This window comes from Pararge aegeria, chromosome 9 (assembly GCF_905163445.1).
Source record: "Pararge aegeria chromosome 9, ilParAegt1.1, whole genome shotgun sequence".
Lineage (NCBI taxonomy): Eukaryota > Metazoa > Arthropoda > Insecta > Lepidoptera > Nymphalidae > Pararge > Pararge aegeria.
Window position 1 is genome coordinate 8366748 of NC_053188.1, and position 23993 is coordinate 8390740.

A 23993-nucleotide genomic window follows, 5' to 3' on the forward strand; every position below is an offset into this window, starting at 1 on the left:
ACAATACACACACCGCCACCTAGTCCCAAAGTAAGCGTAGCTTGTGTTATGGGTACTAAGATAACTGATGAATATTTTTATGAATAATATACATAAATATTTATAATATACGTATATACACCCAGACACTGTACAACATTCATGTTCTTCATACAAACATTTTCCAGTTGTGGGAATCGAACCCACGGCCTTGGACTCAGAAAGCAGGGTCGCTGCCACTGCGCCAATCGGCCGTCAAAGACTTAATATGTGAAACCGAAAACCCTATAGTTCTTGAGTAAACCACTGCCATAGCTTTTACTGAAAGAAATCAGATAGAATCACACATCACATGCAAAATTAAAATCATATTACTCCTGACACTTTATAAGTACGCGTCGCGTAGCGTAGGTATTATGCGCGTGTTGGTCTTTTATCTTCAAAAGGGTTGTCATATTTTACTATCGCTATATAATTTATGTATTTTTGCGTTCTAATTGTGGTTGTAATTTATTTTTTAATGTTTTTATTTCATATTTTTTTGATTGTGAGTATCTGATTATCTACGTGTATTTTTGCAATAAATCTAATTATTTTTTTATTATTATTAATTTAAAACACTTAAAATATTTTTAATTCGTTTGTATGCCAATAACGTGAACGTATTGTTAAATATTGTTATTGTTAATTACGAACGTATATACGTGTACTTCACACGTAAATACGGTTGCCAATTACCTGTTGATATGATAATGATAATATATGAGCGAAATCACGAAGGCCAATATGTATGGTAGTTATTGAGCTTGTGTGACGCATTAGTAACTTTAACATAGATTTAGAACTTTAAATATACAATATTACATCCTGCTCCTTCTGAATACGATTATTTGTTTTTCAGATAAACTGACCCCAAAAGATTTAAAAAAAAAAGAAAGTCAAATTCCTGAAAAAAAGTGGCAACGAATGAGACGTCAGGTTGCCAGTGAGTGTTGCGAACGCCCCTGCACCGTTGCGACCATTATCATGTATTGTCCCGATGATGCGAAACTGTTAATGGAGAATCCAGACATATTTAACTAAGGCCCTGCTGTTAATGGAGAATATTTATTTAACGTTAGCCGCTTTCCTTCCGCCGTTTCCGAGAATCCCTATAGATTAAACCTACGCCGGATAAAAACGCAATCCAAGAAAAAATTTCATAGATCTGTGAGTTACACAAAAACAAATAAGCGTTTCTAACAATAACTATATAATTACTGTGACTATTATTTATTCCTCGACCATTGTTGATTGTCATAGTGATCATATTTGACAGCACGCATTTTAAAACATATTTCGCCACGATGGGATCGACAATGTTGGATCTAGGAATCCGCAACATTTTAAAACTAGTGCCTATATGTTTCTTTTATATTTTATCCTACTTAGTTGCACTATTAGCACCGGAAGCCTACAACCGTCATCCATATTGACTTAAATCAATGTTTGATCTTTAGTGGACTAAGTAACAAATTGTTATTACCTCGCTATTACTATTATATATTAGAAACACCTTGAAGCTCTCTTCAAGGTGTTTCTAATATATAATAGTAATAGCGAGCAAGGCTGTCAATTTCTATGGTTAGAAATTGACAGCTTTTATATGATTACTTAAAATAAGATTAAACAAAGACAATATTACAATATCGTAATTTCATCATATTTAAACTAACCAAAGCCGAAAGCATGAAACAAATGCATATTTTAATCTTCTAATACCTATGTTTGTAATAAGTCTGATCTACAGCGATTCTCTATTAATAAGTACTAAGTAGTAATTTATTAAATCAGTATGTATACGAACGAAATCTTATCGTTTTCGAGAATCGAAACTACCTATTGTTATTTCGATTGAATTGTTGTTATGTTGATTTGTCCTTATTTATATCATGTTGTATTAAAAAATAGGCTAATTTGTGGACATCCAATAAGAGCACAATCAATAGTGTAGTCTGTATTAATTAGGAATAAATAACATTGTTTATTTAACAAAATAAATAATTTATGCATTGCTTTTTAACAAATACATTTATTACTTAGATCACCCGAAACATTTACTGATAGGTATGCTGCAAGAACCCTTTATTTTCCCGTTAACAATGTATTCCATGGTCATGGATGGATGCAAATTGCTTTCAAGATAAGTGAATATTTTTTAAATCATCAATCATCTTAAGGTTGCTACATGTGTGCCAAATATCAATAAGATCGATTCAACGACTGAGCCGACCATAGGCATCAAGCAAACACTCTTTCGCATATTTTATAATGTTAGTAGGTACCGATGTATTCTTACTAATAAATAACATTTATCGTAAGCGTCAAAATACCTCGATATCCAATTTCTATTGCATGCCTCATAAGCGAAGCGTTGAGGTGGGTTAAACTCTGTTTACGCACACAGAGTGATTCTCCCTTCTTAAAATGTCACTTTTTTATTCTTTATTGCTTTTATAAGTGAATAAAAATAGACAAATATTGAGAAAAACAGTATTTTAAAACTTGATATTTTTTTTATCTCTTTTTAATCAGTAAACTAATTAAAAAATTGTTTAAAAATAAAAAATGTTTTTTTTTGACATCCGTGTGTCTGTATGTGCGTATCCCGTATCTTGTGATCACGATAACGAACGAAATACTTCACTTATCGAGTTGGTTTTTTTTATAGGCCTCAGTATTTTGAGGAATAGAAGCGTATTACTTTTCACGGTATAATTTGATGTAATTTAATTATTATTTACAAATAATCTTAATTTTATTCTAATGATGAGATGCGTGCACTTTTGGATTTTCCAACTATTTCCAAATTCATGATTGTCCACGATAAAAAATTAAAATTTAATTTCTTAAATATTTAAGCGATATTTAAACGAAAGTAACGGGGAAATTTGTAAATATATAATTTTTGAATTTTCTCTTGTCTGATCTGCTACTGCTACGATGCTGCGTTCTGGTACGATTTCGCGTATAAACCGATTAGGGGTAAGGGGTATGGGTTCAATATAACTGCCTAAGCCCTAGAAGGTTGGCACGTTACCATCTTAGACATCATCATCACTTTCCCGCAGCAGGGCTAGCACGGGCAGGAGATAAAAATTATATCCCCTTACTAAGGGTTATAATTACAGTGTCCACCTCCTAAAGCCCAGGAACATAGAATGGGAGAAGTTTGCCTCCATTTATTATTACACATAATTTATTTGGATATAATTTTGACTCGTGCACCAGTGGTCTAAGATTTGATAAAGCTGTTGGAGAAGATAATTTTTTATCCTATACCCGGGGTTATAGTTGTCTTCTGCCCATGCTAGCCGTGCAAGTGAAATTGCAGTCAAAGGCTAACTTCTAAAGGAATCTAAAAGTAACAGTCAACCTCTCGGAAAAAATTACTCTCATCTGCTTTTCATAACGCACCAAATGAAGAAAATGCAAATTTTAAGTATCTAATATGTACAGGTAGGCTTTAGCGCATAAAACTTACCGGGGTATTCCAGTTGCGATATTGCTCTGTAGTATGCTGAAATCTTCGGATTTTTTGAGTACGAGTAACGTGTATTTTACATCTAATAAATGCATATAGAAGTTTGGATATTTGCGAAGTAATCCTGGAATAATAACGGACAAACATTAAACACCAATTTTTATATTCAGTAAAAAATTTTACTATAGCATTTCAATGCTTTTGGTATTTTACTGTGGATTTTTTGTTTGACAGTGTTCGTTTTGGAAGGACATCCAAAAATCCGGCTAAGTGGATGTTGTCCAAGATCCCGGATGTAATGAATTAAGTTCGTATATTTTACTTGCATTTAACCTTCGCCAGAGTTACTCGGAGTTCAGCTTTCTGCACACGCACGATGGACCCGGCACACGCACATTTTCAGGTTATAAAAATGACGTCGATTATTTCTTCTCCGTCGGAGATATTGATTAATTTGTAGGTTCGCACTCGCGGCGTAGTGGGACTAATGCCAAAGCGGAGAGCGGCGTCATGGGACTCGTGGGAATAATTCCTGATTTTTTTTCTGTTTGGTGCCTTAATTAAAATTTTACTCTCAGAGTTCCCAATACAGACTTAGAAATACAAGTTTGTTAAAACTATTGTGTTTGTATTATTCAAGTTTGTCCAAAAATATGACTAATTGTTTTAAATATTTTAATATGGGACCTACCTACTGGGGCTGCCATTGTTATGTTTTTGCAATTTAGTAGTAACGCCATAAACCTGTATTATTTATTGATCAATAGCTGGCATACGTACAAATAAGTATTTTATCCGGAAAAATCTGCGAGTGTTACCCTAACAATTTCAGTTTTGAGTAGATTCGGTAAAGACTACCAGTCCAAAAATTGTACTGGTGGTCTTTACTGAATCAACTCAAAACTGAAAATATTTGTATGTAATGAATGTGTAATTTAAGTTTCCAATATTCACAGGTGGCGCCACCAGTATAACTTTGCTTATTTTTTCGAAATCTGTCATTACATAATTTTCGTCAGAGATAATATTTATTTGTATGTACGAGTATGCCAGCTATTATTTCACACATCATATGTGCGTGGTTACTTCTAGGAAAAAATTGAAGTAGCGGAATAGGTAAGCCAAAAATCAAAGCCTTTTCATAATACACATATATAAGAAAAATAACAGCGTCCAACCTTATTTCAAGTGTGCCGTTTCCAGCGTGAAACCATTTTTATAATAAATGCCAAAAAAAATTTTTGACCATCCCTAAATAATTCCAAAGTATTGGATATTGACTTCTTTAGAAAAAATAAGAATCGGTATATCCATAAATGTGCGTAATGTTAGCAATCTTTTACAAATTCGAGCTGATCCTTGATCAAAACAAAGGGTTCTACTGTATTCGCGAAAAATGTAGGTTTCGCGTAGCTGCAGCCATGGTCACATGAAAAGGATCTGGACACGGGACAAGGTTCACGAATATAGAGAAAAATGTTTACCACTAGGTTCATATGTGACACTTCCTTTAAGTTCTTTCTTTGATGTTCACAAAGCAACATTAAAAAATATTAATTGGTAATAAATTTTGTTTTAGATTCATTGCAATACATAGCATAATTTATTTATGTTCCATACCCTGTCATTTTAAAATAAAACAAATCACATAGCTGAAAAAAATTATATTTTATGAGAAATTATAATTTACAATATTACATACAGGCATCCATCTTCAGTCGAAACTTAAGCTAAAATTCTCACAATCTCACACAAAGGTAAAGCAACGTTAGACTATAATATTAGTTTTAGTCGTTAATTGTCGTTCCCGATCGTAGAAAAAAAAAATAGATTGGATATATGTCAAGCTCAGTCCATTCGTGAGGAAGTTGTGAATGTGAAAACTCCCACGGGACCACCCTTCCGGCCGTGTGCCCGAGCCGATACATTCTTCACATTACTATCAGTTGCCATCGTTGGTAGTCCCATACCAAGCAACTAACTAAAATTGTTTGTTTGCACAGTTGCAGGGTTTTGTAAAGTCAACGTCTGATGGGCCCGAAGAAAATAATGGATGATTTTTGTGTGTAAATATAAAAAAAATAAGCTTATTTTTCATTCCTGCACTTTTTAATTTACTTAATTTTCGTATGAGTCTTTTTACTCGTATTTCTGGGCTTTAGTTTTTTTCTATTACTTTCTGAGTTTTGTTTTTTTCTATTAATTTGGTTTGTACACAATCTTTTTGTGTTTGCTTTGGTTTGAAGACCAAAGCTGTAACTTCAGGGTCAGCTTTACTGAGCCAGCTCCTATGCTACACATGTAATTTCATAATTTTTAAATGTAACGTTAATTGTATTATAACACCGTATAAGTTCATTTACCACTTACACTCTCACAGGAGTTCCAAAAAGTAACAAGAAAGTTTTTGTTAGAACATTTTGTTCACCAATATTTTTTTTGGTATTGTTTTAAATGTTCCTGGATCATTAACAGTTATTTCACAATGTTAGTTACCAGGTGGGTACTATCAACGACTTCATTCTAATCAAAACTTTAAAATTATTCACCTAAAACATTTTACGGATATATCCAAGTTTTAGCGTATAGACGACACTGAATCTCATTTCTGCCCTCAAATAAATATAATTGTTATTTTAATCTATCTACACTTGAATTCTACATTATGACATGGTTTTTTAAAAAAATATCAGTACGTAATGCTTTTTAGGAATGAGTTGAGGCTCGCACACAACGGGCCGGCCGCACCGCAATAAGTATTATAGGAAGATTTTCGCATAGCAATGCGTTGTGGTGGGGCCCGCCCAAATCTGAGTGAGTATTTCTATTTCCACTCTAAGGATACTTAAAATGTATTAGAGCGGCTATTAAAATGCCAGCACGTTAAAATTATATCAATAAGTACTCTTCGTATTTGTTTATAAAAGCTGCTTAAGTCTTATTCATTTCAATAGGACAAAACTCCATTAAAAATTTACATTCTTTATGGCGCACGGTAAGAACCCATTGAATTTGGGAAATATTGTTTCTGAGAAACAATTAATAAACAATTTTCCAAAAAACGCAAGGCTCTGTCATACAAAAACTTACTTTAAAACATAAGTTAAGTCTCTCAATTTACTGGCCCCATTGTGGTAAGAGATTTAAAGCGGTACCAATAAGAGACGCTTTTAAAGGTCGGTTAAGTTGCGATGTTGAGCATAGTCGAAACTGGATGGGTGACCGACTTTTTAATTTCAAATAAATGGACCAGCGCTTGACTACAATCACGCTTAATGGTAAGTGAAAATACAGCCGAAGGGGAAGCCCGAACAAGATGCCTGTTCACCCTTGATTTGAGGGCAACTATATTGTCGATGGAGGGCAAAACGGAAGCTGGAAGGGTATTTCCAGATCTTTGTGTTGCGCACTAGACACTAGAAACGAGGAAGCAAGACGCTTCATATAGGATACCAACTATATACTTAGTTTGATCATTATTATACCTCGCGGTTCGATATTAGAAAGGTGAGTGTGAAATTAAATAGACTACAAAATTCTGTTGAGTTTATAATAGTATAATGTTATAAATACTTTCGCGCAAGCTTTCACCTAGTCTTCTGAACCGTGGCATATTAGGTAAATTTAATCGTTTGAAATCGATATGGACTTCACCATAAAATAAATCCGAATAAAAAAATCTATTTACATTTCAATTTATTTAATATATAAACACGATCGCGTCGATAGCATCAAATTTATAATTTCGGAGTGAATTAAAAATATTGGGCTAAAATTCAATGTTTCTAGTAGAATTTTAAAAGTAATGTTATATTTAGCTAGCTATTTCCCGCAGTTTACTATCGATCGTAAATTTTGCAGCATTCAGCCGCGCGGATGCCTTTCTCATAGACGTAAATTTCTCTCACGTGCTTCGGTGACTGTGACTGCATAGAAAGCAATCCGCAAAGGCGCAACCTTGTGTTTGTATTATCTCGGTGGCACTCATTCTTTTAGCTTGCTTTACGAGTTCTAACATTTCAGACTGAAATCCTATTATTACTGAAATGTTAGTCGCTGGAAATATTACCTTTTATAGGTGATATATATATTTTTAAATCGATTAAGTAGTTTTGAGTTTACCGATTACATACAAAAAAAAATCTTTTCACTTTATAATATTATCATAATAATTGGGAAAACAAGGCAAAAATTACATAAATAAAACATAACTCATAAATGCATTGGTATTTTACCTATTTGCAAAAGTATTTTTATTTAGAAGAGTCAATGAAAAGGTGCTACGAGTGTGAGAGAATATTTAAAAAAAATATAATTATCGTGTTTAAATGATTTTTGATTAAACAAGAAAATGTGATTAATACAAGTTTTTTTGAAATTTGCAATTTTTCGTATAAACCAGGACAGTTTTAAATATGCAATCAATTTTTCACTTGCACACAGCACTTGGCGGCATCTGTTCGAGCTGAACATGGCTTGAGTAACTTCTGTTGCTGGTTTGATGATAGAGACCTAATGAGTAAAGAATCTTCGCTATTTAGATGCGAGCCAAACTGATGCTTGAAAAATGGTGTAATGGAGCAAGCTTGAAAATCTTATATTCAAATAAAGTTATTATAACTGTAAGGTGTATTCAATTCGACAACTCTTCATTGACTCTACCGAAAAGTGATTAAAAATAATATAGTATTTTATTCGATTTATAATATAAAACAGTACGGAAATAATTAAATAAATCTATAATAACATTATTATATCGTATAAAATAATTAAAATTTGTTCGATTTGCTAATAGGGTAGTGTTGACTATTGTGTTGTTTTCATCATAAACTTACGTTACCCAAAACATTTTATGAATCCTCTCAAAATAAAGCCCTCTAAATCTGATGGTATAGGTAAATGACAAATGGCAGAAAAGGACGTCACACATTACGCGAGGCGGTGTGCGAGCGATGTTCCTATAATGAATCCGCTTTTCATATTTTATTTTCTGCCTTACCCAATGTTAATGGTGTTTTCACAGAATGGTTTATATTTAATGGTTTTTTTTTTATGCTGCGTATCAAACAATGTACAAAATGAAACATATAAAACTACCCTATTCTCGTTATAATATAAAACCTAGTACTGCATCCTGACAAATATGCGATAAATTTAGGCGCATAAGGACTTATGAGGATAGAGTAAGTACATCATAAGTTTTTATGCGATAGTGTGATTGTCTGAATGTACAGACGTTGCCTTACTTAAATTCTAGACGGCGGTGTACTGAAAGGACGAATATACATTATTGACAATTTTTATTACTTTTATTTTCTATCTACGCACCGACAATAGGTACTCGATTTAAACAATAAAGGTATCTGAAACTGGGTGGCATTACCTTCGCCATTGTACACTTTTCATCTTAGCATAAAAGCACTAAACCAGACCATACGTCCAACTAAATTTGAAGGCATTTCACTTATTTTGTCCACGCATTTGCCATACAATATTTGATAAAACGGACGCCGAGAGGTTTTATGCCTAAGTCTAACCGCAAGGCCAAAGGTTAGACCCGTGACTGATTCTTACACTCGCTTAAGTATAGCTTTTGTAGGCATACAACTTAATCAACATGGTGGGTATAATTATATAACAAACAATATGTGTTTTATTTCATTTTAAAGATGCTTCCCTTTAAAAACACCATCGAAAGTTTAATCAGGTTTAATTTTTAGTGATTTTTTATTTTTGGTGTAGATAGTGGCATTATACAACGTGTAAATGAAAACCGAAATAAAACTTTACAATCTTTAGAGGTAGATTATGTCCTGCCTCTGAGACTTCTCTGTGTAACCGAAAACTTATAGTTTTTGAGTAAACATGCAAAATTACAATACGAATATTTCAAAACTTGAAGGTGCAAATCCCAATTAGCCTTGATGCCTTTTCAGGGGTGGATTGGAAAATATAAATTCTATTACCCTACCTTCTAATATTTCCTATTAAGCAAGTTTAATAACGAAGATGAACACATAATAAGCAAATACATATATTAATTTCGTAATTATATAGTAGTATTCGTTTGTGTCTATCTTGCTAACTATTTACGACCAAAAATTAACCCTAAATAATGGCGATATTTTCTCGTCCGTGGGGTAAAGTAAGCATGCTCTCGCAGTTTGCCGCACGGTTTACGCTGAGCCTATAACCCTTTATACACAGAGTAACGCAATTATCCGATGCTCTCTGACATTAGTAATTAATCAAATCCTATATCTCAGGTGTCAGATTTAATTTAGTAGTGCTACCATTATTTACAGGGAAGAGAAGGAAAGGGATAGCACTACTCAATTCAATGTGCCATCTGAAGATTTTCTATAAAACTGATCATTAATAACAGAATTTACGCTATCGCAATCTTCGATCAATTACATCTAGATACGCAGTCCTGTATGAAATCTAACACAAAGTGTCCAGTGGCGTTTATTCTTAAAGTTATCTGTTGCGTTTAAAAATTACTCATAATAACTAATATATATTATGTCTGTTCTATTTTAAAATAAGTTATTTAACAATTTTTATTGCTTTTTCGGACGTTACATATATATTGTCTTTATCAGTAGCAAATAAAAGAAAATACGTTATCATTTTGCGGTGCGATGGTTAGACTACTTATTTTGAGAGAACTGCACGAAAGAGTCTAAAAACTAACTAGCGCATTAACACATACAACACAATCAGTACACCGCCGTTCGGACGCGCACACAGCGGAGGAGCGAGCGGCGCGTCGTGGGTTCTCACTACATATATAAAGCGCCGACTTCAAAATATTACATATTGCTGTACATTTGCATCAAACGAAACGAGAGTTATATGTACAATGCCAACACGGACGCTGCTTGGATAACATCGTTAAAATAGGTACTTGGTATTTTTTGTGCGAATAATTCCAAATTTATTTTTGAGCATTTCAGACAGCGGTATCTTCTCCGAGCAAACAGTTTTGCTATTGACGGTGAAGGTATGCTAAACGGATATCGAAGAAATATAGTTTACAACAACGAATAAGTTAATTCAATAAGTTACCTCTTTAAAACGGAAACTTCGTCTCCGGCTATAAATTAAAGTAACTAAAATATATAACACAAAGCAACACACACATAAGCGATATAATAAAAATACTATAAAATATGGACAACAATAATAAAGGCGTATAATTAGTTATATTCGTGCTTCGCGTTACGGAGTGCCAATAGCAAAACTTGCCATTGAACTGTCAGCTCAATTCACTCAGCACATTTAGTCCAAAATGTACAATATATTACATTCCTGTTTGTTATTAGTGGAAAAAACCATCGGCACCGCTTATTTTACAATTCACATTTATTACAGCTTCGACGTTATCTGGGTTTTTACTAGTAAAAAAAGTTATACAAATGCTTCAAAAATATCCTTACACAACTAACGTAGAAAACCTGTTAGACGTACGTCTAGTATAATGGAGTTGCGGTACGAAGGTAACATCAGGAAGGAACAGAATACACAAGACCTCTGTGCACACGAAGCTACAGTCGACGAAACCGTTTGCGCGCGTTCGCGCAGAACGCCGCTCCGAACATCATATCGAGTTAAATAATAACACATAACATGTATAGAGTAACAAAATTCCAACGTACAAAAGTAACGCAATGTCAATTAAAACACAATCAATCTATATAAATGAACATTATCTTCCGATGAAGCGCAACGAAAGGGCAACGCGGGTCGGTCATCTGTCGCCACCAAATGTTACTCATTATCATTAAATAAATACCTAATAGTAGGGCGGGAGTCTCCCGCTTCCGACCGCGAGAGTGCGCATAGGACTAGTTTGTTCAAATCCATCCGTCTGGACATAATAAATGTATACTTATGTAGAAAGATATAATGGCAACAAACTTTACAAAAAATCTAAAACAATGACTAAAAGCAGCACGCGGCAACGCGACTCGCCGCGACTTTAAAATGCACAATTTAATATTCACCGATACAGACACATACATAAGTTGTGAATTTCTTCATCATAAAAAATTGTCAAAAACCCTGACGCGTAATGAGATCCTTCTGGATCGAAAGATGATGTGCTATATTGATTAAATGACTTACAATCTATTCTTAATTTCATAAAAATCAGTTTAGATAGTGAGTTCATCCTCATTAGTTAATTCACACGGTCGGCCGTGATGTGTTGATGTTCAAAACGCGAAACACATAATCACAGATTTGTGTCAGGATTGTAGCTCACTTAGACGAGGTTGTACTCCTTCAGGTTGGACTGCAGAATTGTGTCTTTGACTGCGGCGAACACGAACCGGATATTTTCAGTATCTGGAATTTGTAATTATTTTTTCCTTTACGTCTTATAAAGCTACAGTTTCCTAGGAGACCGGTAACACCAAATAGCGTCGACCAGTGAGCGCACAGAAATGTTATCCATAGAAACAAGACGACGTGGTTTCTTAGAGGGCGGTGTGGCACCTTGCAACGTTACGTGAAATAGAGGTATTTTCGGAACGTGAAATAGAGGTAGTAATTACAGCTTACGCACTATTTTTAAAATTCACAGTTAATATTTTTACAGTAGGTACAGAAATATTATAATGTGGGATATCCCCGCGTTACATGGGGGAATGTCCGTGTTTGAGGGGGGATTACTGTATTTATCTTTATGACAAGCCTCGGGAACCTCGACGTTATATTCAACGTGCTTCGTATCGGCCGTAATTTGGTGTTATCGTTCTCCTAAGAAACCATTGCTTAGTAGATAGATTCATTGAATTTAATCAGATTTTTCTTCGAAAACATTAGACTAAAAAGGTTACATAAATCATGGATAAGACGCTGTGTTTTTAGCATTGTATATTATATAACCAATCAATCTTCTATTATATTATTTATTTGCTAACATTATTTTGGCTAACAAAATTACTGCATTTTCAATGTGATCATTAGGGTGATTTTCTTCGCCGAAACCAAATATGGCGGATATGGCGCTGGCCTAAGGTACACACTTTTTACTAACAAAACGGAACACAGTCACCGGCAACAAGCAGGAAACTTTTATTTTTATAAAATTTATATTTGTAAACAAAATTTGTTTAGGTATGCCCCATACAAAGCCTCGAAATTTTTGCAAAAAAACACAAAAAAGAAAAAAAAACTTAACTATGGCAACATTTAAATCTTTTCTTAATTTTGTGTCGTTCAGCAAACAGGTACATAGATAAGTTTCGTTTTATAAATTTTCTTAACTCTATATAGGTACAAAACTAAGATGACTGTTGAATATTTTTTATAAATAATCTACAAAAATACTCATAATATACAGATAAACACCCAGACATTGAAAAACATTAATGTTCATCACACCAACATTTTCCAGTAGCGAGAATCGATTCCCACTACTGGAAAATGTCCCACGGTCCTGGGACTCAGAAAGCAGGGTCGCGGCCCACTGCGCCAAGTTATATAAGTAATGTGACCTTATATATTACGGATTTATTTTGTTGCACTCTGAGTGAACTCACAAATATAGCGATTTGGATTTTATCATATACACTATAGTTATATATATTATTAAAATTTACATAACATGCTGCATTGTCGTATTAGGATAACTTTTTCCTGTAATGACAAAAATGTAAGATGGGAATAAATAAATATTCAAATGCCTGTCCCTTACTTACCCATATCCAATTCAGACAACGAAAAAATGCCCCAGGCTCCATTGAAAAAACCATATTATGACATAACAAGTATTGTAGTATTATCATACTCTAAAGTAGAAAATTGTATGAATATCGATAGTCTCTCTGTGAATTGCGGGGAGATAAGGCTCCAGCCTAGGCGATTTTTAAGTGTGATTTGAGCCCAATGCCCGTTTTCACTTACGAGGATCAAGGCAATGCCTAATTAAGTAACCTGAGTTTTTTTTCTATAGACATTTAAATCATTCGATTTTAGCGATGCCTAGATTTAGTGAAAACGGGCATTAGTGCAGTTTAGCACGATTTGGTAGTTTACTAATTTATAAATATAATCATATTACTTATTAATTTTTTATTTGTACCATTTTAGAATTTTTACCCTACTATTTTTCTACATTTACATCAATATAATAAGTCGATCCAAGTTCCTTTTTACAAACCAAACTTTGGATCCACTGTTGCATTAGCTTGTGTCACGTCTATGACGATGCCCCATATTAGTGGCACAAAGTGTCACGACAGGTAGTTCTAGATAAATAGTCATTACTTAGCGTTAGTCGAAAGTATAACTCCGCATACAACTACTTTGACTTAGCTAAGTACAGTTTCTCATACCGGCTTAAATAAACGAGGCTATGGGCATTGCTTTGCTCAGCACAAGCTTAGTCATAGTTAAACCTAAAGTACTACTTTCCCAATTGTTAAGCAATCAAAATAAATAGAAACTAAATTATTTCTTTATTGAATCTCATGCAATATTAACATGACATCTAATAATATTCATTCATCAATATTAGCATTGCCTTTTAAAAACAGTGTAGCTTAGAAATGTAACAATATATTTAAATTGAACGCTACCTATTTGACACTGACATTACTTTGACAAGCGTCGATGTGTTTTCTCAGAATCCATCCATCCATGACTTCGCAAGTTTTATACATAATATGATGTTGTTGGGATTTTTATCGTTTTTTTTTAAATTATTATTATGTATTTTTGTCTCTTAAACTCCTCTACTACGCTTTGCTTAATTATTGTGGAATTGTTGCATAAATCACCAGGTATGCTTATTTATTATAGTGAAGAAGTTGTCCACAATAGGGGAAATCTATGCTTAGAACGTGCTAAGTTTTCAAAACTCTGTATTATGGCTAACTTAAGCATTGGCTTAGTATCAGATTAGCTATCGACAAAAGGAAATTCTAAAGAACTGCCTATGAAAGGAAATGTAATGCTTAGAACCCATGCTAAACACTTGCTTGGCTTCGCTTTGCAACTATTTATTTCGGCCTAAGTCGTCTTGTATATGCGTAGTAACACGCTATTAAAGTCACGAACTATTTTTAAAAGATAAATTAAGAGTATAGTATGCTAGAAAAATCCAATTAAAAGTAGAGTATTATCTGACGCAGAGAAGTAACAATAATTACAGGTGACAATATTTTGACAGACTTTTGTTATTTCTGCTTACTCTTGGTAGTTTGGAAAGGCTTTAATTATAACTTCTGCTAGTATAAAGCAATCTAACCCTTCCATCTGACTTAAAACTTAGTAGTTGTCGTCGTATATTTATATTAAAAATTAATATTCAAAATAAAAAAGAGTAACACTTTCCTTTTTACGACAATCGTGTTCAAACCAAAACTTTACAAAATGAATCTTCATTTTGTAAAGTTTTATAGTTATGTACGATACTTACATACGTTATGTAACTAAAGGTATATAACCAGCAAACCTGCCAAGCGGAATATCAAAATACTCGTTAAGAATTTTTTTATTATAAGAGACAATTTAATATCGTTCAAAAAAAGCAGAAATTGTATATTAAAGTAAGAGTACCAAATAAAACACAACGAACAAAAACAAAGAAAAAATATTTATTACAAATTAACTAAGTATAATATATATTAAGATAAAACAAGTTCATGCTAAATTAAATTCTTTAAGGGCGCTTTGCATTATAGTATCCTTGACAGCACAGAATACCAATTTGATGTTTTCAGTGTCTTTAAAAATTTCCAAAGCAGCATGCAAAAATAAAAATATACAGAAGATTGTAGGAAACACATATGCAACAAACACCCCCCACGCCCTGACGCGACTTTTTGACACGCCACTTGTAGCGTGCATTGTACAAAACAAACAGAAAAAAAAGGTTGTTAAATTTTAATTTTGTTTTCATTAGTACTATGATTCCATTTAAAGTCCACTGAGAAACAATTGTAATAGCCGCCTTGGACTCTCAAGTGTAATGTATTTCTAGGCATACAAAATGCTAATGCCAATATGTTTTATCATAAAGGTGGAAACACAACGCCACCTTAACCGTTCACATTGCACAACACCCGATGCTGTGTGATAACGCGCTTCCACAGCAGTTTTCACAAGGCCCGTAACGCGTGGCATCCGAGTCAGGTCAAAACATACGCTGGACATCAAGCGCACGTGTTGACTGTCGGCAATATATCGATCTTGATCGGTTGTATCTGATGGTCGCACGCGTCGCTATGTGTCGCGTAGGCTGATGCCAATATATATATAAATATATATGTATATATATACACTTTACACATATATGATTCGTTATGATGCAGTCTTTAGTCAATTATTAAAAAGGCAAGCGTCAAGACGTGAAGTGTAAAATGTTTGTTATTTGCTTGTGCCCAAAGTTTTCTAAAATATAACAATAAGTAGCCATTCCACATTTGCTAACCACTCTAAAGTAGCAATATCTTAGAAGCATACCACAAAAAGCAATAAAAGTAAAGTGATAGAGCAATATACAAATATTAAAATAAACACTCAAACTTACCTCTTAATAATCCATAGTTCGCGACTCAAAAATCTTATATTAATAAGGAAATCGGAAATAATTAATAGTAGTACATTTTTAAATCGTAGATAAAGATAAGATTGTCTCACAAATCTTAAACTTTAAGGGCGACGCTAATAAACTGAGAAACAAAAACTAACATAGTAAAGTAATCAATGAAACGTGTTCCTAAAGTAATCAATGAAACGTGTTCCATTTTGGAACGAGATAAATATTTTTGTATCCCAAATACCTATCTACAGCTAGTTTGTTGTTTTAAATAATGCAGTAGTTTTGTAAGCCAATTAATATTAGTAATAAAATATAATGAACTCATGTATTAAAAAGTTTATTAAAACCTTAAGGGGGACGCCAATAAACTAAGTAACAAAAACTAAATAGTAAAGTAATATACCTATCTGAAGCTACTTTTTTGTTTAAAATAATGCAGTAACTTTGTAAGCCAATTAATATTTGTTATAAGACATAATAAACTCTTGCATTAAAAAGTTTATAGTTTATTATAACCAGAAAAATATCTTTCAGTAGACTTTGAATATTAGAGTACTCACCAGTCGCACAAGTGAAATGCGAGTAGATTATTTTCTCAGCATCAGGGTTGAGGTCGACGAACATTCGCAGAATGAACTCGCGCGCAGTACTGGCGTCGCGTTGTGGACCTACGGTTCATCACTAGCTTTGTACTACACACACTAGCGACACGTGGAAACTGTTTTTACTTGTTGAATTTATTGTGAGAATTGCCTCATAAGATTAAATTTTAAACCGGCGCGATGACAAAGACAGACATTACGATAATTCGTAACTTGGTGAGCGGTAGCGTTTGTTTCTTTGTAACGGATACAGACTTTAAAGTGATACATAAATATTACGGCCGGTATACGTGGCACGACGCAGCTTGGTGCCTTATTTTTATGTAACGATGCTAAACGACGTGTATCGAAAACAAGTATCCTTGTGTAGCTGATTAAGTTTAATGATTTTAAAAGCTTAACGTGGGCTTGTTGGCAAGCCCCGGAATGAGGCTTTGCCAGGAAGAGTTCGAACCCACGATCGCTTCACTTCGTCTATAGCTAGACGAAGTGAAGCGATTAATTGAAGATTGTACGTTATGAAGCTGTCATACCAGTGTCCAAGAAACTAAAATTTGTATTATTAAAAATACTATAGTAACATTAGTTGCAGAGACACTCTTATGACACATTTGGCGCTTCAAATGGGGACGACAATATTTAACCTGAGTTTTGTGATAGGGACAGCCAGTACAGTTTCTATAATAGAGGTCAGTGCATACCACAACATGGGTTTCCCATGGGTTTTTCTAATACAGGTGCCGCGTGGCAACCTATAGTGTGTACCGACCGTAACAGATTTTAATATGTCGGAACTCCGTTCTTACTCTTATGTCTTTGAAAATCGCGGCCGAATTAAAAGGGAAATTTATTTTCAACAAACAAAAACAATTTGTATCTAGCGATTAAATTTCAATACGTTACTCAATAGCTTAGCTTACAACCACACAAATAGTACCTAGTTTGAACAAGAGACTAATTAAAAGAAATGTGATGATTTCTATCTCATGTTCAAAGACGGTTAGCGCATATTATGTCCACCTGTAGCTGTAGTGAAATGTGAATAGCACTGTCTTTCGGGATCCGGGTTCTCTTTCAAGTATTTCTGAAGAATATACTCCCGGGCTGGTATTGGATCGCATTTTGGTCCTAGTAAAAATGGTTAAAACATAACAACAACAACACAAATAACATATTTTTGTAATACTGATAATAATGCTAGACGAAACGAATTATATTATTAAAGTCAAGTGGCCCGATTATTATTTATTATTTTTTTCAGGACAGTACTGTACAAAAGTTTGGATATAGAACCATCTTGATGTAACATAAAAGATTTCTTAAGCAATATAAAAGCTTGGGTATGTTTATTAAGTCAAATTTTGTGGGTTTCAAGACAAAAACTACTTTTTATCTATCTTTAATCATTCCAAGGCCGAAGATACCTTAGTATCATATTATGCCATCGACATACCTAGTCATTTTTTCATAGAAGTAAACAAAGAATTTGCACTATTTCATAAATGCCCAGATTTCTTCCGGGCATATTGCCCTATATATCTATATTTATGCTAAAATTCGCTTCTAACCGTTGCCCCATTGTTGCTTGCAAGAAGGACAAACGAACAAAGATACTTTTTTGTAGACATATTTTTTTATGATAACTTATGAATAAATTCTGGAGTGTAATATATTGTTTTGTTTAATAAAGTAGTATTATTGATTTAGTCTCTATTATAATTATGTAGATAACTTTCGATAAAGAATTGACATTTATTTATTTTATATAAGATACATACCATCGTACTCCGGGAAGTAGTCTACAAGATGCGAATACATAATCTTCTCTTCCAGTAAATCTTTTTTATTCAAAAACAGAATGACCGATGAGTGTTGGAACCATGGATACGTGATGATAGTCTTAAATAAAGCTTTTGATTCTTCCATTCGATTCTGTAAGGTAATAGTTATAGATTTTAAAAGTGAGTGATTAACTATAAACTTCTAGGAGAATTTAACTTATCGATATAGTTTAAAGAAGCGGTGTTAGCCTAGAAGATAAGGCTTCGGCTTTCTTTTCGTGGAGACCGAGTTTGAGCCCCGGAACGCATCACTAACTTTTCAGAGTTATGTGCGTTTTTAATTGAAGCAATTTAAATATCACTTGCTTTAAACGTTGAAGGAAAACATCGTGAGGAAAATCAAGGGCGTGTGAAGTCTACCAATCCGCACTAGGTAAGCGTGGTAGACTACGGTCTAAACCCGTCTCATTCCGAGAGGATACCCGTGCCCTGTAGAGGGCCGGTAATGGTTTGATGATGGTGATGATATAGTTTTAAGATACTAGGTATTTAATACATTCGTAATTAAAGGCCAGTGGCGTGCATTTCATACACGCACAAAAGCACTGCATACCCAAATTATTTTATATAGCTCGTGTTGGAGGGGAATATTTCTATTTAACGCTATATATCTGCTTTATGCATACCCTGGTCGAAGACCCTGTGCACGCCACTGTTAAAGGCTAACAGACAAATTTGGAGAATCGAGCATTTTAAATTGAAGGTTTTGGAGTGGCGATTGCACCGGACAACACAATCATGTTAGGCCCATTATAGGGTAAAGTGTACACAAGAGTATTGCGTTCAGAAGTCTACTAAAAATACTTATCTGTAGCAGTGAACGTCAATCCGGTGCTGATGATAATAAACTAAAAGAACCCACGACTAAACCTACAGTGCGTTTTACGAGAGGAAGCGATACACTCTCAACGAGTGCACGGTGCATTCTTTAAAATTTCTTCAATTCTATGCAGCCTTAGTACTTTTCCAAAAATCGAGCAATACTAAACATCTATTTCTGCACATGGAATCTGTATTGGTAAAAATTTCTAACACTGTAGTGTCACAGTGCATGACAATGGTAGAAAATAATTCAATTATCTGCTGCGACCTGGAGTTGAAAAGTAATATATATTTATTTTAAAACTTACCTCATTTTCAGACTCGAATAAAATTTGATCATATTCACTAAGAGCTACTAAGAATATGATGGATGTGACGTTTTCGAAACAGTGAATCCACTTCCTTCTTTCGGATCTCTGCCCCCCTACGTCTACCATCCTGTTAGAATACGAGAAATTATTAACACCTTATTATATATAGAGTTATTTCAATGATATTGGAAAATTACCCAACACACAGTTGTTTAGTTCGATTTGATAAATACAACAAGCTATTAGAATCGGTCATTATTTTTTGTTCATGCATTTTTAGCGCTACGTAATGTTTTAATAACATATGTTTATATGGAGTAACGCTATTAAAAATTAAGTTGCAAAACCGCAGATGGAAGCTGGTTCCAAAGGTAAAAGGGCCAGTACATGTACCTTGGGCCACTATTATTTTTGTATCTCGAAAACTGTTATCATAAAATAAAGCTTGATTATTCTTTTTTAATTCACAAAAGCATATTTTTTAATGGAACCCCGGATTCGCTTTAATGAGAGCCACAGGGCTCCAAACCACAACACTGCAGTAGTTTTTGACTTATACCTGGAGGAAATATAATTATTGTCTCAACTCAACGTAAAAAACACAAACCGGCAGGAAACTAGTATACAGTGACTGAAATAAATTCAAGTACAAAAATGACAGTGATTTAAACCATAGGGCATAGACCCACCGTAAGGTTTGTTTCGATTCGATTATAATTGGACAACGAGATGTTTTGCGAAAAATATATTCGATTTGCTTTTAATGTTCTATGAAATTGATAGATCATAATCGATTGTTTCGATTACTTTAGATTCATTTTTTTTACAATAAAATAAAGTACTTTAAAAATAAAAAATAAAACTCTGGATAGTTCCTTTCTTGAGTTTCATTTTTTGTAGTCCCAAAATGTTTAAATTACCAAATATATTATTGCCACAACCATGGCCCGTGTACGGTCAATGACCTTTGCATGTGCGGAAAAAAATATCTGGTCTAACGTACGCTTGAGGAATACCATCCATCTAGATGGTAGATAACAAGAAAGGTGGTATAAGTTCGATCTCATCCGTCTATAGAGGCAGGCATTTAAACGGTGAGACAAATGCAGCCAGGATATCCTTGACAGCATATCTAACCAGCATGTAAGTTTAGGTTGCCATCATATATATCAAAGATACCCTGGTGAAGTATTTCACATTAGTCTTATGAACTTAACTTAAGCATAAAGTAAATAAAAAGTGCAACGTGTTTAAGATTGTTTCTTCAATAAAACCGTGCATTTGAGATATAAGTACACACACTATTCAAAATACTGCCCGAAACCAAAAGCTATTAGATAAAAACTAATCGTACTACATTTAACAATACCAGAGCATGCATTAAAAAAGGAAATACCACCCATAAACCACTCCGTAGACTCCACATTATAAATAATTTAGTCCTTTGCCTCTTCTTGAATGTTATAAAAAAATTATTAGGAAAATAATTGTCAGTGTACAGAAAACATACACCATATATTCGCACTAATACTTTTATTAAAAGGTTATAATAATATTACATACAATTCAGTTTTTAGTGTTTCGTACAATTTCCTAAATATCTCACTATGTTGTTAAGAAGATAAACTCGATAACGAAATAGATGTGAATTTATAAGATCAAGGATAAGAGAAAGAACAACTTTATCTAAATACCTCACAATAGACTAACATACTATGATATTTACAGATCGGTCAAACTGCACATTCTAAGATAGCTTTTCATAACTTTCTTTTGACACTCATTTTTTACCTACTGGAAATCAGCGTTGCAGTATTCCTTAATAAGTACTGCAATTAAGAGCTGTGGAGATGACCCGAAATAGATTCAAATTTATAAGATCGAGGATAAGAGAAAGAACATCTAAATCGAACCTCTCTGAGTCTACCTGGGCTTCAACATATTTTTTGCAAGTATTTAATACTACACTGATCGAAACAGAATCACATAATTACCTTGATATTTGAATTTTTATAGGTAAATGATATTATTATAATTACCTAAAATGTAAATCCGTTGATGTGTCCAAAGATTTCAGACATTGAAAGCAGCCATTGCTTGTTAGATCTTTGAAGAGCCAGTGACTTATGAAACCATGGAAGTGCAGGATTAGTGTAGTTACATAAAGAATATTATGAGCGGTGATAGCCCGGCGGGTATGAGTTCATCTCCACTTTCGGTGTCCGAGTTCGAATCCCAGCAGGCATCTCTAACTTTTCAAAGTTATATGCATTTAAAGCAATTAAAATATCAGTTGCTTCAACGGTGAAGGATAACATCGTTAGGAAACTTGCAAGCCTGTGAGTTCTCCATGATGTTCTGAAAGGTGTGTGGAGTCCACCAATCCGCACTGGGCCGGCGTGGTGGACTACGACCTTAGCCCCTTCTCATTGTGAGAGGAGAACCGTGCCCGGTAATGGGTTGATAAACTGCGATAAATTGATACTGGTCGTTTTATTTTCTATTGATGATTATTATCGAATAAATATAATTTATTTACTAGCCCTTGCGCGCATTTTTGCCCCTGTTTGTATTGGATTAAAAGAAAAAATACCTAAAAAATGTTTCAATTAAAAATAACTATAAAGATTTTTATGTATTTATATATAGTATGTTTTTCATTCCATTCTCGGCAAAAAAGACAATCGCCAAAAATCAATTATTTAAGAGCAATACATTTTGTTAAGTTTCAACGGAGTTTTTATGAGCAGCATTTTTTAAGACACGATAATAATTACAAAATAATAACATATGTTTAGATTAAAAGCAAGCAGGCGATATAGCACAATACAAAAGTGTTAGTTGATGAAATACGAAAACGTGAAAATGATTTAAAGTAAAAGTCTCGAGATTTTAACTTTTGTCACTTCTATAATAACGAACTGAACTGATATAACGTCATTTTTAAATATAAATAATATTTATAAAATCTAATCTAATGTTATAATAACACACAAGTGATCAAAGGGATCGCGAGATAGCATTACCATGGGACCGTGACATAGCATTACTATGGGTTCGTGATATTGGATTACTAGGAGGTCAAGACACAGCAGTGCCAAGGTACCGCGAGTTAGCGTTCCTAAGGGGCCACGACCTAAACCTGTACATCGAACGTACCTAAATATGATGCCGTCAAGGTCGAAAGGATACTCAAGAATACCGGTAGTTGGCTGTCGAGCTCGAAGGATATCCTGCTCAGTCGGTAGGTAGTCAGCACTCTCAATTCTTGCCAAATCGCTTAGATAGCTGCAAATTCATGCAACTTACTATCGCATGCACATATACACATTTATTTTCATACATATAGCGTGCAAGTTGTTCTTAGGCTATACGAAAATGGATAACTAATATAACTGTGTGTGTAAAATTTTAGTACAGTAAAATATAATATCAAGAAGGTAATTCGACTTGTCTGAAGTGTTACCGCATAAAAACAATTTGCACGCATTTTTGTTCTTTTTTTTTATCCTGTTAACAAAAATGGAACACAAAGGTATTGTTGTGACACATGACATGCATTTTGACACCGATAGACACAGAAGCATGCTGTTTTTAAAATCGAAGCATGCACATCTTACATATCGGCGCGTTTACCTAAATCTTATCTCTTCCAAGTCAAATGGGTATTCAATGATACCCGTTGTAGGCACTCTCACACGTAGAATATCCTGTTCAGTTGGTAAGTAATTTGGTGCCGCGACGCGGTCTATCTCCTGCAAGTAGCTATAGGAAATTGAGAAGTTAAGTGACACAGGAAATGTAGCGTTGCTCTTAGATATTAACCCTTCACAATCGCAGCTTTAGTTTCAAATCAACAATTCGGAAACAATAACCATCATAGCGAGTTCAATACAATGGATGAATTGTTTGTATGCATAAAAAGTTATTTAAACACTTCTACTTTTTTTACTACTAATGAATGCATTTTTTAGACTACATAATTACTGTTTCCGTAATTTTAATAAAGTGGGTAAATAATTAAACATTTGATAACTATTCATTTATATTTTCCAGATATATTTTTGAATTGATTAGGGTTTTTACAAAAACAATTAAAATTATATTTGATTAATAACCAATGTTCATGAGGAATTGGTCCTACATGGACTCGAACGATGCGAAGATACCTCCCGGTGTCTTAGTCGTTCTGACAGACCAGATTTTCTTTGCGTTCAAAGAGAATTGACCTGTCATACTGCCACGTAATAATGTATATGTAATGTTTAAAATTATTGAACGAAAATATAAAAATATAACTTTGATTTGGACTCTCAAACGCTGTGTCAATAATTGAGATCGCATGCCACATATCTGCTA

The 23993-nt window shown here is 33.9% G+C and overlaps 1 protein-coding gene across 5 annotated transcripts in view; it reads right to left on the reverse strand.

Moving 5' to 3' along the window:
• Positions 1-10150: 10150 nt before the first annotated feature.
• The window catches only part of LOC120626251 (guanine nucleotide-binding protein G(q) subunit alpha), a 28112-nt gene continuing 14269 nt past the window's right edge, over positions 10151-23993 (reverse strand). The window contains exons 5-10 of one of the 5 annotated variants that reach the window (XM_039893670.1): positions 23271-23399; positions 22794-22922; positions 19632-19761; positions 18439-18592; positions 16619-16726; positions 15157-15240 (exon numbers count right to left, since the gene is read on the reverse strand). In XM_039893670.1, coding sequence (XP_039749604.1) covers positions 15158-15240; positions 16619-16726; positions 18439-18592; positions 19632-19761; positions 22794-22922; positions 23271-23399 — 733 coding nt within the window. In that variant the 3' untranslated portion in view covers position 15157. Of the gene's footprint in view, positions 11855-15156; positions 15241-16618; positions 16727-17680; positions 17789-18438; positions 18593-19631; positions 19762-22793; positions 22923-23270; positions 23400-23993 lie in introns of those variants that run through there. The other 4 variants (XM_039893667.1, XM_039893666.1, XM_039893669.1 and 1 more) reach the window with 4 other exon arrangements.